Here is a 17,543-nt window from a genome sequence, read left to right as displayed (position 1 = left end):
GTAGGGCACTGTCTAAACTAGATACTTTAATAATGAGGTTGCGTTTGGGATATAAATATTCTTGGGAATACATTGATAATGAAAACTCTAAATGTAAATTATGCGGTGAGTTACGGAAACATACTTTACAACATTATGTTATGGAATGTAATAAATTATCAGAGTTTCGTAACCCCAGAATAGATGATGTAACAAATCAAGTATGTTATTTTCTGAAAAATGATGTATGTTCCAAAATTGTCAAGAAATTTCCTCATTTATTTTGGAAAAAATAATTGTGAGCCATTTGCCTGTCCTTTAGTAGGACTTGATTTTTTGTACCTTTTCTTAACATTTTTCTTTTTATATAACATTTACTTTTGTTATATTTGTTTAGTATGGCTTTTGCCTATTGGAAATTTGCTTTAGTATATAAACATTTAATTTGTATAAAATTTGCATTATAGCTTTTGTATAAATTGGGTTAAAATTCTTCTCGTGTAAAATATTTGCTTTTCATTACTGTTTTTTATTTTTATTTACGTATTTATTATGATATTTGCCTGGAATCTTTTGAATTTTGTAGGTGAGTATAGCAGCATGCTGCTACACTCCATTTGATGTATATCAATAAACTTTTTGAATTTGAATTTGAATTTGAATGTTTTGAAAATTTTCCTGAAATCACGACTACATATTTCTGTTCCTTCCCTTCCACTCTCCTTGTGACTCAATCACGTCCATGCAAGACTGATCGGAAGTCACTTGCGTCGGTTGAAACTTGAATCAGTCTCTAAACCGAAGTTAGGCCTATCGGGCGTCAAGTCTATACGGTTCGGAGTATAGATAGAGGAGAGCATTCCCGTCCACGCGGGACTTATAAACAGGACATCGGTCTATTTATAGACTCCCTCTTCCTTCTCCCCCTCCTACTCCTCCGGCTCACTCCGGAAAACAGCGGAAAGCTCTTGTTTGCCTGCTCGTTTGGGACGCTGTCACTCATATCTGAAAAGATAGTACCATCACCATATATATGTCTACGCGTAATCCATTCATTCGTTTTTATATTTATATTCCTATTCCCGTGACAGTTTGCAAAGGGCAGGTCATCGACCTGCGTGGGTCAAATGAAATGCACACGCTTTGTGAATGACTATAAAACTAAGTAACTATTAGCAGGCATATACAATTTGACTTGGATAGGAAAGTATGGTTGAGTGCTCTCCCTCAACCCAAAAGCAGTGATTGGCCACTGGACGAAGCTATGGCACAGTCAAAGATCTGTAAACGGCTGTATGGTCTAACTCGACATGAGGTATCTTATATTCCGAGATCTTAACACAGCCTTACGTACGATAATAGCCAAGGAGATGAAATATAGTCATTTAAGCCAAATCTGATAATAGGAATAGCTGATATTCTGTACTGAGAAAATTAGGAAGGCAATCAGATAAAAAACTGTATATGAATAGAAAATGGTTGGAAAATTATTTACTAGTAAAATAATAAATGGGTAATTATGTATACGGTTAGAAAAGTTATAGGAACAACATATATAAGTGTAAGGAAATATGCATACGAGTCGAAGAATGATTGAAGACCGGGTTTGAGAAGCATTCTTCAGTCAAAGAAAGTTTGAAGGGGCAATGTATGGAGCAGGTGAGGCTGCCCACTTCAGTTAAAACTTTGACAGACATGTCAGTCTTTTAGAGGCACTAAATTTGATTCTTAATTTTGATTTAGGTAGCTGTCGAACTCCTCACCTTATACAGTTGTGGAGAAAAGAGGATGGGGGTGGGGGGAGGGTCGAGTAGAAAGCAGAAAAGCTCCTCAGGAGATAGTAGTAAAATAAAAATATGTATTGAATTCGTTGCTATTCATCATTACTAAGAGTCATATTCTTAAACTTATTGGAACCTGGTCTATTGCTTCTCTCGTGGTGAATCGCCGCATATTATTATTATTATTATGATCAAGTTGATCATCCCTTATGCGTTTCCTCAGATATTATGGTGCTGCAGGAATAATTTGTATATATATTTTTTTTAAATATAAAGATAAAGATTATAAATCAGATGATATATTATTGTCTGTACTACTACCAATGATAATAATACTACCATTCCTTATCTGCAAAGTGCTCATCTGGTTAAGATACAGTTTAGATTAACAGTTTATCAGTGGTGATTTCACACTTGAAGCAGCTGATTGTGTCTAGATATTCTGGCCGATTCTGGTGTCAGTGCCTCGCTACCAGTGACAGATTTTCGATAATTGTACCGGTTTGGACTTCCCAATCCAAGTAAGGCTAAAAGTAGAGAAAATACCGGATTCTGTCTAATAATTTACGGAGTTTCTTCGCGTACTCCTATTTCCACTTGATCAGTAGTAGTTCAGGCTAAAACTGAAGAATTGGTTACGCAAAATTTTATTAATTTTCCTCTCCATCTCTGAATCATTCTCTGAGAATTTCGCTTGTAAGATCATACAGTGAGAATATACTGTGGTAAATGATGCATATCTACTACTGTCTCTTCGTGAGTGGTAATAATTCACTGCTGTAGTATATGCGAAAATCACTGGCCAGTGCTTGGCTGATATCAAATACATCGATTTCATAACCTGGATCTACCGGCAATACGCTTTTACGTCACCGAAGAAAACGGGAACAGATGTAAACAAACCGCCAAGTTGGACGGGGTTTTAAATTCGCGATCAAGAAACGAAAAGGAACACATTAGGAAATCATCCCACCGTTGTGTAGGCGCATAATATGTCAATGCATTGAAATGTACGTAAAGTGAAAAGAATGAGAGGCGTGTAAACTGCGAGGATATCATTTATGCTAACGCTCGGTTATTGATCGCGCCAAATCCGTACGTGTGTATATGTAGACCAAGTCGCGCCGCCGCCGAGCAATCCCCGTCAGAACAACATGGCTAACTGCCCCGAGTGGACGTCTAAAACGGTCTTTCTCAGTGTAGTACTTCTGTGCGTGGCGAAAGGTGTGTACGGCGGCCGCCATCCCCGAATCGAGGAACTAAACACTAAATATGGCAAAGACACGATCGTGGCCGGGGAGGAGACGGAGCTGGAGATCCTGGGATCGGGCCTTTCCCGGGGGCTGGAGCTCGGTTTGACGTCTGTAGACGGGGTGCAAGGGGGCTCATGTTGGAGTTTGATCACGCCCCCTCTCACCCCCGACGAACTTACGCAAACCAGAGCCACCGTCGCCCTTATGCCATCCCATACGATGAAGATCCCCGTCCGGAGCAAAACGGAGGTCTGGTTGTGTACCCGAGACCGCCCGCATGTTCGGGGTGGGCGTGCTCGCCACATGGGCGGCTGGGTTCACCAAGGGCCTGCTACTCGCCTTCTCCTGGTCCCGAGTCAACAACGAAGTTCCCATAGACTGAGGTAAGGAAGGGGACGATTCTAATGTCAAATCAGTCTGTGTTAGTGTAAAACACGAGGCTAAGAAGTTTAAAACTTGGTTCTGTATATTTCTGTAGGTCTGTGCTCGCCTTGTAGGCTACGAAATTAGGCCCTGGGGCGTTTTTTTTTTTTTTTTTTTTTTTTTTGTTGACTTCTAATATTGACAGGTGTAGTAAAACCGTCCGCTTTCATGAACCGTTGACATCGCGTAAGATATTTTTCGTTTTTTAATACAATTCGTGGCAATTCTTTCCAAACGAATAGATATAGTCGTAGACGCTTTGGATTTGTATAATGTTGTGCAAAACATAATCGCTTGAGCTGAATCGTCTACATTATTCATATATACTGAAAAGAATCAGACTTGTATTGACTAATTTAAGTTATCTGTTAGATGCAAAAGACATTTTTCGGATCTCTTTCGTAGACTTGCGAGGTCTGAATATTTCATGAGTGAATTGGCCAAATAACTTTATTTTTGCCGAATGGTTTTATTCATAGATTTCTTGGATGTACATTTTTTTGGTTCCAGTCATCGTAATTGGCTCTGTTTTATATTTTGCATTTAGGCTCGACGGCAAAATCCCTAGAAGTTTCACTTAAAAAAAAAAAAAAAAACTTAAATCTCGTTTATTTTGAAATTAAAGCTCATATCTGAGAGGTATGATTTAATTTTCAGTACAGTAGACATGTTTTGGTCACAGTATGATTTGAAACTGTAAGAAGAGACCAACATTGCATACAGTAAATTAGATCCCTGGGTTGAATTATGTTCTTCCGGTACCGAGTATTTAATTAATGGCTATGGGCTTGCGACAAAGTCTGTATGTATTTAACATGTGAAGTGACCGTGTTTTTATTTATTTATTTGTTATTTTTTTGTTTTGCTTAAATATTGGGTGGGATATTTGGATTCTGTATCCTGGTTCCATGTTTAGGGGCTGATTGCGAGAGAATTGTCCTTATAACTTTAATAATTATTTTAATTTCTTGTGAATTATCTGTCTTTTTTTTTTCGTTTTCTGTGAAACTAATGAATAAGTTTTCAGTGTATTCCATCCTGATCATCAGTTTTAGTTATTTTTTATTTTATTTTTCAAATGATTTTGAGACTACGGAAGGAATGCTAACGTTTCCTGCTGTGTTTTGTTAGTACTAAGATGGATATCCTGCCTCTTCCTCTCACCTGTCCATTTTTAATCCAAGCTGACCTTGCACTTCCTGTCGTGTGGTAGGTCCGAGATAAAAAGGACTCTCTCTCTCTCTCTCTCTCTCTCTCTCTCTTCTCTCTCTCTCTCTCTCTCTCTCTCTCTCTCTCTCTCTCTCTCTCTCTCTCTCTCTCTCTCTCTGGGGTTCACGGAAACTCCCATAGTTGAGTGATATAAAACTCACGGTCAGGGGAGTTATATACTACAAGGAGGGCAACTTCTGACTCTCGCTAGACCCACAATTTACTTTTCTTATATCTCCAGAACGAACCTCTCGGTTACTGCATAAGTCATTGGCCTATCATGTATCCTTCTGTAACTCATTGCTTCTCCTTTTTATTTTATTTTTTAATTCCTTGTTTTTTCTCTCGGCTCATTTTTCACATTACCCAAAAGTAAGAATATGCCGTACTTAGCATGGCCACCTTTTCACACTTTCGTAGCTCTGGTTTTTTTTCCGTACAACTTTTGCCCCTATAACGGGAATTTATATTCATTATGGTTATTATTATTATTATTATTATTATTATTATTATTATTAATTATTATTATTATTATTATTATTATTATTATTATTGAAATAAATCCGCTTATTTGCAAAACCTACAGAATAGAACACTTCGATCATAAGCTTCTACAGAGCGTGACTCTGCTTCTCTTCAAGTCTGATAGTTTTGTTTTTCTGCTATTCTTCCCTATTATTCATTTCTCCCCCTCTTCCTGATTATTCGTTTCTGCTCTTCTTGCTGATTATTTGTATCCTCTCTTCTTCCTGATTATTCGTTCTTCCTCTTCCTTCTGATTATTCCTTTCTCCTATTTCTCTTGAATTGGTTGGTACTAGAGCATTTCCTGCGCGGAGTTGGTTGAGGCTTGAGCTCTCTGTAGACCTCTGTAGCAACAAGACCTTACCTCTCCCTTCTCCTCCTCCTCCAACTCCCCCTTCACCCACCCCATTCCAACACCCCATCCCCAAATCCTCCTCGCCTCCCGTGCCGTGTCCCTTGCATGCTCATCTAAAGTATGTCATATTTCCTTTTTGAGTTCAAGTAAGTCCCATTTCCTCGTTGAGTTGAACTCTCATTTCCTCTGCTGCGCGTCCAAGCAAAATGCTCTTTGAGGAGAGAGAGAGAGAGAGAGAGAGAGAGAGAGAGAGAGCCTTTCCTTTCGGTACCGGTTCGAACCTGGGCCCCCCCCCCCAACTTGCCACCCCCCCTTTTACTCCCCCTCCCCGCTTATAGTGATGTGGTGTCCGTGTTCGAAGTCCCGGAACCGCTAGGGGAGAGTTTTCGGGGCTTCGTATGAGACTATAACCAAAAGATTACTGTACCTTCCTTACCGTGATTATATATATATATATATATATATATATATATATATATATATATATATATATATATATATATATATATATGTTTGCCTCAGTAAAGGTTCCGAACAGGACCGAAAGTACTTGGCTATCTGGTTTTTTCATTTTTTCCTTCGTGGCAAGAAAACCTTTATATATATATATATATATATATATATCTATATATATATATATATATATATATATATACATATTATGGTTTGTAATGTCTAGTAATCCTTAAAATGTTGTTAGCAAGATAATTTTAGCTTTTCGTCTTATGCATGATTGTGTAATTGTATTTTTTTTTTCCCAAATGGATGAGATTATAACTGAACAGTCCAAGGTTTTTGACAATGCTTTTATGTATATGTATATTTTGGGATTTATTTATTCATATAGGGTATACTTTGTGGGAACTTTATAGAAAATAAAATTTTATATAATAGACTTCTTAAAATAAGGTTTTATGTATAAGAAGAATTCTGGAATGTACTGATTTAATAATAGGTTCAAAATCACGCTTTGCCATAACTAACAATCCTAGATACTTGGGTGAATTAGTTAATATATATTATATATATATTGACAGAATATTGTAAATCTATATAGCCGTGATTGAATGCCCTTGAGCAAGCTTCGTACAGGTTTTTCAAATCGTTACCTGGGAGGGAGTTGGTCTAGGTAGCCCACACCATGAGGGGATATATTTAAAAGATGTAGCCAAATTCACCAGTTATTTTTAAACGTCACGTGACGTCGGGCGTCTCTATAGATAAGAGAGAGTACCCTCTGCCGAATGGGTACTTCCTTATGGTTGGTGTCAATGAGCTGGGAGACTGGGGCAATATTTTTGCAATTTTAGGGTAATATTTTGACAGTTGAAGAGCAATATTTTGGTAAATTTTAGGGTAAGTTTTGGCAGTTGAAGAGCAATATTTTGGTAAAATTAGGGTAATATTTTGGGAGTTGCTGAGCAATATTTTGGCAATTTTATGGTAGATTTTGGCAGTTTTTTTGCAGAGCAATATTTTGGCAATTTTAGGGTAATGTTTTGGCAGCTACAGAGCAATTTTGGGCAAACTTAGGATAATATTTTGGCAGTTGCAGAGCAATATTTTGGCAATTTTAGAGCAATATTTTGGCCGTTGCAAAGCAATATTCGCTAATTTTAGGTTAATATTTTGGCAATTTTTGAGCAATATTTTGGTAATTTTAGAGCTATATTTTGTCAGCTTACTGTAAATCTTTCCTTTTTTAAGATTAATGTGTGAATGTCCGGTGACATTTTGTGAGAAGTTATTTTCACTCTATTTTATGCTTCTTCAATCACTTACAGCTTCGTAATCTGTGGATAATGACGTAGCAGATGTTTGGGGACTTAAAATGTAAAATATTTTTTTCATTTTATTTTTCCTTTGTATTCTTGGAGGTTAAAATATCCAAATGATTATTTTGTCGTATTCTTGGTCATTAAAATATGTAATCATTCTGCCTGTATTCCTGGTCATTAGGGACTTAATATATACACATATATGCATAAGTATATTTTGAGGTTAAGATATGCAAGAGTTTTCCCCTTATTTTTAGTCATTAAGATATGCAATGATTCTGCTGAATTCCTGGACATCAAAATAGGAAATAAATTCTTCTGTATTTCTGGACATTAGGGTCTTAAAATATAAAATATTTATTTATTTATTATTATTATTTTTTTTTTTTGGTATTCTTGGATGTTAGAATATGCAAAAGTTTTTTTCCACTATTCTTGGTCATGTAATGATTCTGCCTTTATTCCTGGACATTAAAAAAGGAAATAAATTTGTCTGTATTGCTAGATATGACGGCTTATATATCAGTCACTTATGTTCCCAAAAACATGATGACATGGCCAGAAAACATCAGTCACCGCTATCCAGTGAAAAAAAAAAACTATTGAAAATCAATATTCCTCACTCCAGTCCGTGACTGTGTTTGTATTGCATGTTTAGGAATGTCTGTTTCCCCTTTTGTCTGGCTAGACCAGTCTTGTCTGATTCGTTTTGCCTACCGTGTTCCTGTTCGGGTGACTGCTAGGTCACTCAGGGTCACGGGGTCAAGGAATTGTTATGGAGGTGGTGGGACTCTGTATTCAGATGTCTGCTGTCATATTTCCCCGTAATTCTTTTATTTATCATTAGCGATTCGTATGATTTGGTACAGTCTTATTTATCCCTTCCTATGCTTTGTTTTTTGCCCCCCCCCCCCAAGTTAGTGCCGTCAGTGCACCCCCCGCAGTGCACTGTAGGCTCATATTTTATCATACGTGTAATGAAGTTATGATTATGTAACTGCAGTGTAGCTGGGTACTGAGAGAGAGAGAGAGATGCACACTGACAGCATCGTATTGGTTCCCCTGATTTCAAGACGTCCTATTTTATATATGCGAAGACGCGAACAGTCATGCGACGAATCGGCGCTTTGAACTTTATATAAAAAGAGAGACAAGCGTCGTTGCCATTCAACATGAATCTCAGAGAATGGGCATTCCAGGTCACGACCTTGATTGGCTCATGGCGAGTTGTGGTCACAACAGAACGCCATGTCGCATGAGTTACGATTAAGCTTGATTTTGAACCTTGAATTTTTGTATTTTTTTACATTTTTTTTTATACTTTTCAATCAGCAGATGATAGCTGGAAAGTTTGTCCTGCTTTTTTGGCTGTAGGAGTTATAGTAGATTCACATCAGCCGTCGTGCACTTGATGTCTAGGCCAATCCCTTACGACGCTTCTGATTGACTGTTGATAAGCCAATCACAGGACTGGAAACTCTCCTCAGTCCCTCTCGAGAGTTCACATGGGTAGGATATGTGTTCCACCCATTGGAAAGTATACACGAATGTAAAATGATGATACAGATTTTAAAATGATAGTCCTTTATTTGTCCAAGTTTGTAGCGAGAATTCGCCAGTAACTTTATGAGCACGCCTAATTGGAAAGTAAGTAAGCATGTTAACTGATGAAGAAGTCATTCTGGTAATATGATTCAAATATTTTTAAAATTATTGTAAATTCTTTTTTCAATTTTTACAGCGACGGTTAAAATCTGTCGACTGAAATTGAGGGAAATCAGATTATGTTTTCCTGGTTTGCATTATGTCTGCGTATGTCTGTATTTTAACGCAGAATCCTTAACAACAGGAGAATTGATATATATGCATCCATTGGGTAACTTTTCCGAGTTCACGTTGATTATAATGGCATTTATTTAATTTATGTAGAATGAACGATTGATTTATGGGAATGAAGAAGTTCTCCGTCGCGAAAATTGCAGCTTAATAGTTTTGCTCAAATGAGCCGAAAAAATGATAAGTTTTTCATTTTTTTTTCATTTACTTTCATTATGGAGTGGTCTTTTCGGAGTTATCAAAATTATTCGTGGTTGATTGATTACAATGGTTTTGACCATAACGCCGCATTATTATTGATGGGAAATAAGATAAAATAAAATGATTATTTTGATAGTTTCAGTACATCTGTTTTACACACAATTGGAACTTTCAGGATGTACTGATCGGAATGAGGTCAGTGGGTCTCGGATGTTCTTGGGAGATAAGTAGAACAGCAATGTAGAAGTCACCAAAACAAAGAGGATTGTTGTTGCTATTATTATTAGTATTATACTATTCGACTATACGTGGTTTTCATAGTGTGGGGTTCCGGGTCGCATCCTGCCTCCTTATGAGGAGTCCATCGCTTTTCTGTGTACCCTGTTTTTACGAGAAGCGCCTCAGTGGCGTGGTTGGTATGGTGTTGGCGTCCCACCTCGGTAGTCGCGAGTTCGATTCTCGGCCATTCCATTGAGGAGTGAAAGATGTGTATTTCTGGTGATAGAAGTTCACTCTCGACGTGGTTCGGAAGTCACGTAAAGCGGTTGGTCCCGTTGCTGAATAACCACTGGTTCCATGCAAACGAAAAAACACCATGCAAACAAACCTGTTTCTAGGAGCACACTCTTCTGCCTTGGGCTACTTCGGCATCTACTATAGTTGTTCCAGGTTCCTTTCCAGGGATCTTTGGATCGTGCCTCCTATAAAGTGTCCCTATGATTTTGGGTACAACTTCCACTGGCATATCCCTTATCCTTCTTATTTGTATTTTTGGGTCTTGAGCATATCAGATTTTTTTTCTCTTTCTCTCTCATGAGAAAGATGGTCCCTGTAATCGCCAGGTACCGCTGAGCTTGGAAGGATACGAGTAATCCTCCATACGTGTTTTGATCGCCATTTTGTGGGTAGAACTATCCTTGGACGCGGTCAGGTCGTCGAAGATTAAAAGGACTGACCAACCAGGTGGAGACCACCTTGAATCCGGGTTAAGAGAGCCTCCTTAATCCTTGTTGTTCCTCACTTCTGATAAAGTCAAACGCCGCTGACTGATGACGTTTTTTTTTTTTTTTTTTTTTTTTTTTTATTCTTTGTCTCAAACTTCCACTGAAAGCAGCAGCCAGACAGAACGATATGGTGACGCGCGCGAGATCGTCTTTTTATTTCGGTCACTCTCCCTCCAATGAGATTCGATCGTCTTTTATATTTCGGTCAGAGGTTGGGGTGGGGGGGCCTGTAACCAGGACCCACCCTCCCTCCAATGGGGGACTCAATCGCTTCCAGATATTAACATCGAGCATTGAACCATAATTTGATGTATAAGATTGAACTATGACGGTGCAGTTGGATACGCAGAAACGATCAACGCCATTTTCGACGGAAATCCCGTATATATATCATCCTTTTTGGAGCCGCTGATGGGCGAGAGCAGTTATTGCCCCCTGACCTCCCCCCGCCCCACTCTCCTTCAAGCGGGCACATCACAGAACGACGCCTAGGTCACGGGGGTGCGTGTCTGTGTGTGTGTGTGTGCGTGATTGGTCATAAATGTCAGAGGTCCTTAGCTTTACTTAAATGATTGTTCCCCCTCTGAATAAGTCGCCGGTACTTGATGTCTGGTTGCCTCCCTTTGTGTGTCATGTGACCTGCGACCTGGTTTTGTTCTCTCTCTCTCTCTCTCTCTCTCATGGACAGTTATCCGTGCCCGGTTGCTCATTCGTAAAAGTATTCTACAGACACCAATTTGAGGACTTTGTAGCTCTTAAAACTTGTAAAACAAGATAGCCAGCTTCAGTTTAAGTATTTTGTAACTCTTTAGATTTTTTTTAAATTAACCAATTCAAGCATTTTGTAGCTACTAAAAATTTTTAACGATTGAATCTGAGAACTACATTATTGTAAACATATCTTAAAAATGTGAAAATTTTCTATAGAGATTAAAGTTTAACTTAATAACCGCTTGATTTTGGCGTCAGGCCAATCCCAGTTTTTTTTTCCCTTTATCTTTCATTTCTCATGAAATGTCAGTTTTTGCACCTGTGCCTGTCTATACCATAAATTTATCTCTTGTCCGCATGTGCTATATATATATATATATATATATATATATATATATATATATATATATATATATATATATATAATCATTCGAGCTACAAATGTCCTTTAATAACTAATTCGCTCTACCTCGGAATTGATATATTTTCATATACCTATGTGCCGAAGGGGAATTTTTTTTTTTTTTTTAGTTGATAATAATTTCGTCCCCTCATGGGATCGAACCACTGTCCAGTGGACGGGAACAAAATCAGGACGGACAGTGATGTTGCCAAATCGGCCAACAGAGAGGCTATAAGTTTATATCGTTTCTGACCTTACAAATCACCGTCGAACTCGGTGTTTTCATAATTAGAATCCATATGAAACCCCTCTCTACCGTGTTAGCCAATTCAAACGTTTGACCCACGTAGCCTTGTTATGAATAATTATCACATCACCGAGCGAATTAGATATTAAAGGACATTTGTAGCTTGAATGATTTATATGAATCACAGTGATGTGATAATTATTCATAACAAGGCTACGTGGGTCAAACGTTCGAATTGGCTAACATGGTTGAGGGGGTTTCATATCGATTCTAATTACGAAAACACCGAGTTCGACGGTGATTTGTAAGGTCGGAATCGATATAAACTTATAGCCTCTCTGTTGGCCGATTTGGCAACGTCACTGTCCGTCCTGATTTCGTTCCCGTGAGGGGACGAAATTATTATCAACTAAAAAAAAGAATTCCCCTTCGGTACATATTTGAAAATATATCAATTCCGAGGTAGAGTGAATTAGATATTAAAGGACATTTGTAGCTCGAATGATTGATATGAATCACGGTGATGTGATAATTATTCATACATATATATATATATATATATATATATATATATATATATATATATATATACTTCGTTATTCTCTCACGAAAGCTTTACTTTGACTTAATTAGCTAAAAGAGGTTTCTGAGTTTAACGTTTTCTTTTAAATTGAACTATTTATATTTCGTAATATTCTCACGAAAGGGTACTTTTATTTAATTCGCTAGAAGAGTTTTTTGAATTTTAAAATTTTTCTTTAATATTGAACTACTAAACGACTGATTCATTTCTCGTAAAGGTAGATCAGTGAAGAAGTAGGTAGTATTATAGTCTCCCTAATCTTCAATCAGTAGAAAGTAGGACAACAGCATGTCATCTTGGATATTGACTTATTGTCACTTGTAGCGTTGCGTAGAGGGCAGAAAATGCAATAGTAATAACTGGTATAGCTGAAGGAGAGAGTTTGGGTATAAACACGACTTAAGAATGAAGGCAGCTTTCTCTCTCTCTCTCTCTCTCTCTTTGGTTTTAATCTATTATCATAAGAGATATAAGTTGACGCAGACATATCTGTGAGACTACGGCTGTACACCCGTATTGACATCGACAAATGAACATATGAACAAACTATTATTATAAACTTGAGTTGCCAGGCACAGCTCATAAAACTCACAACAGGTTTTACAACATGATACTTTAACAACATTACAGGATACAATTTTACTCATATTTTGACACAGCAATGTTACATTTGAACAGATAATATAACTACCAAAAACTGGTGAACAGGTTACTATTATCAAGATCACGCCAACATCGGCCTAAAAAGGAATATGCACCAATTTGGGACGTATCATTCATTTCAACACGTTTCTGGTAGAGAATATTCTCGAAATCCTCAGCCACACCATATTGTCTCTTAAAAGCGATCAGTGATTAACGTGGTTTTTATTTCTATGGCCACGTGCCGGTACGTAGCCTTGAGATAGACTCGGCGTGTGATCTTCGCCAAGATTCGCGAGATTGATCGCCTGGTGGTGGTGATATTTACCAAGCAGATTTCCCCCTCATTTCTCCTATCCTTACAACCTTTCATAACAAAATTTCGCATCTGTGAGTTGGTGGGTATTATGGGAGAGGGGGTGGGGGTGAAGACGCACGGAAGCCCCGTCTTCAAGTCTTCGACCGTGGTCTTACCTGCCAAGTTGGCGCGCACTCCCGCGAGTACAGCTGTTTTGTTTTACCATACAGGTGGGATGTTCGGTGAGTCGGCTTCTCTTTAGCCGCCTCTATCTACTACCTCGTGGCTTCTACCTTTGCTGTTTATTCATTTGTTTATTTCATATCTGAAGTATTTTGTTTTCGTTCATCTTTCTTACGTGTCGTGTTTATGTTTAGCTCATCACTGGTGGTCTGTCTTGAGTGGGTGTTTGTTTAGAGATGTTTTTGAATGTTTCTAAATAGGCTAAAGATTCTGTTTGGTATGAAGGCTCTCTCTCTCTCTCTCTCTCTCTCTCTCTCTCTCTCTCTCTCTCTCTCTCAGTAAGAAGATGGTAGCTGGGAAAGCAGGAGCACGTTGCGATTGGGTACAGAGAAGAGGACGTTAAAGAGAAAATGTCTTATTACACAGCACATTTCTATTGTTATCGTATCGCTGGTCGCCATAATCTTTACTCGGACCTCTCTGTTTGTTGCTTATATTGTTTCGATCTGATAAGTGGATACCATTTGAAAATGACGGAGCTGTGGGAGAAATTAAAAACACTGGGCTGTTTATAGTCAATTCGGCAAAATTCCGCCTCTGTGTGACGATCCAGAAAGAAAGAAAGTGCATGGGAACCTTGCTGGACGCTGATGATTGTTGGGGGGGGTGGGGGGGGGCGCAGGAGGAGAAAGATGGGGGGTGGGAGGAAGGAGTTATCTCAAGGGTGAGTGAGTGAGTGAGGAGGAGATTAGGGTGGTGATGAAGAAGGTTTAAGTGGATTAAGATCCGACGCTCTTCTTGTTTACAGCTCTTCATCTGATAAAACGCGCTGGCTGCCATGTGCTGAGCGATTGCCCCTTTGTTTATACCTTTCTTTCCCTCTGGCCACGCTGGAGGATCTCTGCGTTAAAAAAAAAAAAAAAGCCTGTGCCTCAACGCACTTGAAGGAAGAAGCCGTTGGACGGCTGGAAATGGACAGTCACGCTACTCGGTCTAGTAGAGTCTAGTGTCTAAGACCTTTGTAAAGCTACTCGGCCTAGAGTCTAGTTTCTAGACCTCTGAAGCACGCTATGGCGAAAATAGTGGTCGATCTTGGCGGCGGAAGATTCGTGATGCCTTTTGAACGGTGGTATGTGGGAGTTTATCTAAAGGTTGTTGTAGGCGAAAGTGATTAGGCGAGATCGTTATCGTACGGTAGAACAGAGTTTTAATGGCTACTTTCTTGGCCCTTCCGCGTCACCACAGCGTCACCTTGAACGTATAGTACAGTATCCGAGGCTCCCAGCTTGAAGAGGAGAGAGAGAGAGAGAGAGAGAGAGAGAGAGAGAGAGAGAGAGAGAGAGAGAGAGAGAGAGAGAGAGAGAGAGTATGTATGTTCTTGAGGGAGTCTTCCCCGACTCAATTCACTTTCTCTTTTATTTGAATTTGCCACAATGTTATTATAAAGAAAAAAAGGTTTTCAAATAGTTTCCAAGTACCCATGGCCTTCGCATTCCTACATCCTGACTTTACCGCTGCATCGTTGCGCGCCAAAGTTTTATTTTTATTCGTATTTTTTTTATTATTTTATTTTAACTTTAAGCTCCGCTGTAACCTTTTGCGCGTCAAATGCTGGGTCGTTTAATTTGGCGCTGCGCGAATCCCTTTATTCATCTCTATTTCTGCACCTTTCGAGGTATGGATGTCATGGTACCTAAATTATGTATATATATATATATATATATATATATATATATATATATATATATAGAGAGAGAGAGAGAGAGAGAGAGAGAGAGAGAGACTGGGATCGGCCTTGTGGTAGTGTGGTGTTTGACCGAGTGGAGTTCGTTTTTTTTTTTTTCTTTGCCGAGTTTCTCTCTATCCATGTGGGAAGGTGGAGACACACCCATGGCGAGACATTTATAACTTACTATTATTATCATTATCACTTATATTATTATTATTATTATTTATTATTATTATTTTATTATTATTATTATTATTATTATTATTATTCGTACTAGGAGTAGTAGAAGCAGCAGTAGTACTAAGGTGGTATTCAACATATGCCGTTAATTTACTTTCCATTATATGCTTTGTAGTACTATATTTATATATTAGAAAGGGCCTCTTCTTTATCAGTGTTTTGTAACGGTTGTTATTCCCTTTATGACGCACAGCTGTTTTATGAGCAGCTCCTTTTCTGTTTTATGTGAGGGCTTTCGTTGTTTTTTTCCCCCCACTTTTTGCGTGTGGAAACCGGTTCAGGTACCGTAAGCAGAATAGGCCTATTGCTCCGATCATAGGAAGCGCCTCCGAACGAGATTTGTTTATTGTGAGATGTGTGTGCATGGTCCTATGTTCTTGCTCTCTTTCAAATCACCTATTGGTGGCTGCACCAAGATCTAAAACGCTTTTTAGTTCTTGGTTTATAGCTCTTGAACGAATCAATGTAGTCAAGCAATATTCTTCTACCTTTCAGAAGTTTTAGATGGCTGTTTCATTGCTATTTTATCGTACAAAATGTTTGTGAAGGATGTCAAACGTCAACACACACACACACACACACACACACACACACACACACACACACACACACACACACACACACACACACACAGTTTCTATCAAGAAATGCTGCCTATGAATTATCATCAGTCATTGCTCTCTTGTCTACATAATGTCATATAGTTAATAGTAAAACAATCGTCATTATCTTCAGAACATTGCCAAGTAATCTAGTGTATAATTTTTATCTAGATCCGTGACTCATGTATACTGAGGTGCACGAATTAATCGTGAGAGCTTGTATTATAGTGCAGCCTGAATCATTGCCCATTGTCTATTTATGGGACAAGATCAGCAAGCAGAATTATATACAGCTGATTATTCCAGCACTATTCTGGATAGAGTGAGATTGGTGGTGTTACAGTGGTTGATCACGAAGAATATATTGTAATTTGATTCTCTCTCTCTCTCTCTCTTCTCTCTTCTCTCTCTCTCTCTCTCTAATATATTAACGGTCCATGGCTGTCGAGTTCTCGGAATTGTGCGTTGAGTTGGGAGCATAGCGAACCCTTTTTATTTTTATTTTTTCGCAATTACTGAGCATTGCACCGCCAGGAAAAGTAAAAGAATAAACAAATTGTAGGATTCTTCGTTTCGTCCAAGAAAGGATGTTGAAGCACTATGTTTCCCCGTAGGATCTGTGCAAGACTCGGTTCTAATATAGTCTCCTTAAAAAGAACAAAAGACACAATTCTAAGTCATTCAGGCAGGATAGGATGTATACCATTTTTACTAGTCGCACCTTGTCTTATTAAGGTAGCCTACTTCTACCTTTAAGGACTTGCATTAAACACAACAGTATTCTACTGTAATAGGTCAATGCACCAACTTGCGCTGTAAGACGTCAGCACGTAGTATACTGTGTAACAGTCGAAACTATGATTGTATTTCTTAGTAAGTCACAATTGTGAATGCGCTGTTTTATTCAGGTAGCCTAATTCTACCTTTAATGACTTACATCAAACATAACAGTGCTATGTAATAGGTCAGTGCACGAACTTGCTCTGTAAGAGGTCAGTGCACGAACTTGCTCTGTAAGAGGTCAGCACATAGTATACTGTGTACCAGTCGCAACTATGATTGTATTCTTTAGTAAGTCACATTTCACAAAGAATTTTTGTAACATTGAAAGCAGGGTATTCTAGATGAAAATGTATGTAGTTCTAGATTTGTTGTAATCTTTTGTAAATAATATATTTAATAAAAACTTGAAGAAAAAAAAGTAAGTCGCAATTGTGAAATGCGCTGCTCCGGTATGGGTCTAACGCTGTCGTTCCCTGTTCACAGTACTACGGAACACACTTGGTATTTCATGAGAGATTTTAGCAGTTCTTTTGTGCTGATTCAATGCAACTGTTGTCGCGTAGTAAGTAAGCAAGTCCAGGCTCTGCAATGCTGTTCAATAGATCTGCGACGGTTTCTGTCGGTGTCATGGAGAAGTGGCGACGGCCTTATCGCTTTGGAAACAGGGCAACAAACAAAGCTAATATTCGCCGCGGGAATTGGCGGCTGCTTTGCCTTCCCGCTTGGCAAGGATCTAGATGCAATTAGACGCATGGCTTTGTTGAGCGTCGGTTTTATTT

The 17,543-nt window shown here is 38.5% G+C and overlaps 1 protein-coding gene across 4 annotated transcripts in view; it reads left to right on the top strand.

Annotated features, from left to right (window-relative positions):
* The first annotated feature begins 2,874 nt into the window (after positions 1-2,874).
* Positions 2,875-17,543, top strand: part of LOC135212430 (unextended protein-like) — a 173,990-nt gene continuing 159,321 nt past the window's right edge. For all 4 annotated transcript variants that reach the window (XR_010313899.1, XR_010313900.1, XM_064245795.1 and 1 more), the window contains exon 1: positions 2,875-3,396. Coding sequence is in view for 2 of the 4 variants with exons in the window: in XM_064245795.1 (XP_064101865.1) it covers positions 2,915-3,396 (482 nt within the window). In the remaining 2 variants the exon portion in view is untranslated. The remainder of the gene's footprint in view (positions 3,397-17,543) is intronic.

Source organism: Macrobrachium nipponense, chromosome 41, assembly GCF_015104395.2.
Source record: "Macrobrachium nipponense isolate FS-2020 chromosome 41, ASM1510439v2, whole genome shotgun sequence".
Taxonomy (NCBI): domain Eukaryota; kingdom Metazoa; phylum Arthropoda; class Malacostraca; order Decapoda; family Palaemonidae; genus Macrobrachium; species Macrobrachium nipponense.
This window is presented reverse-complemented; position numbering and strand designations above follow the sequence as displayed.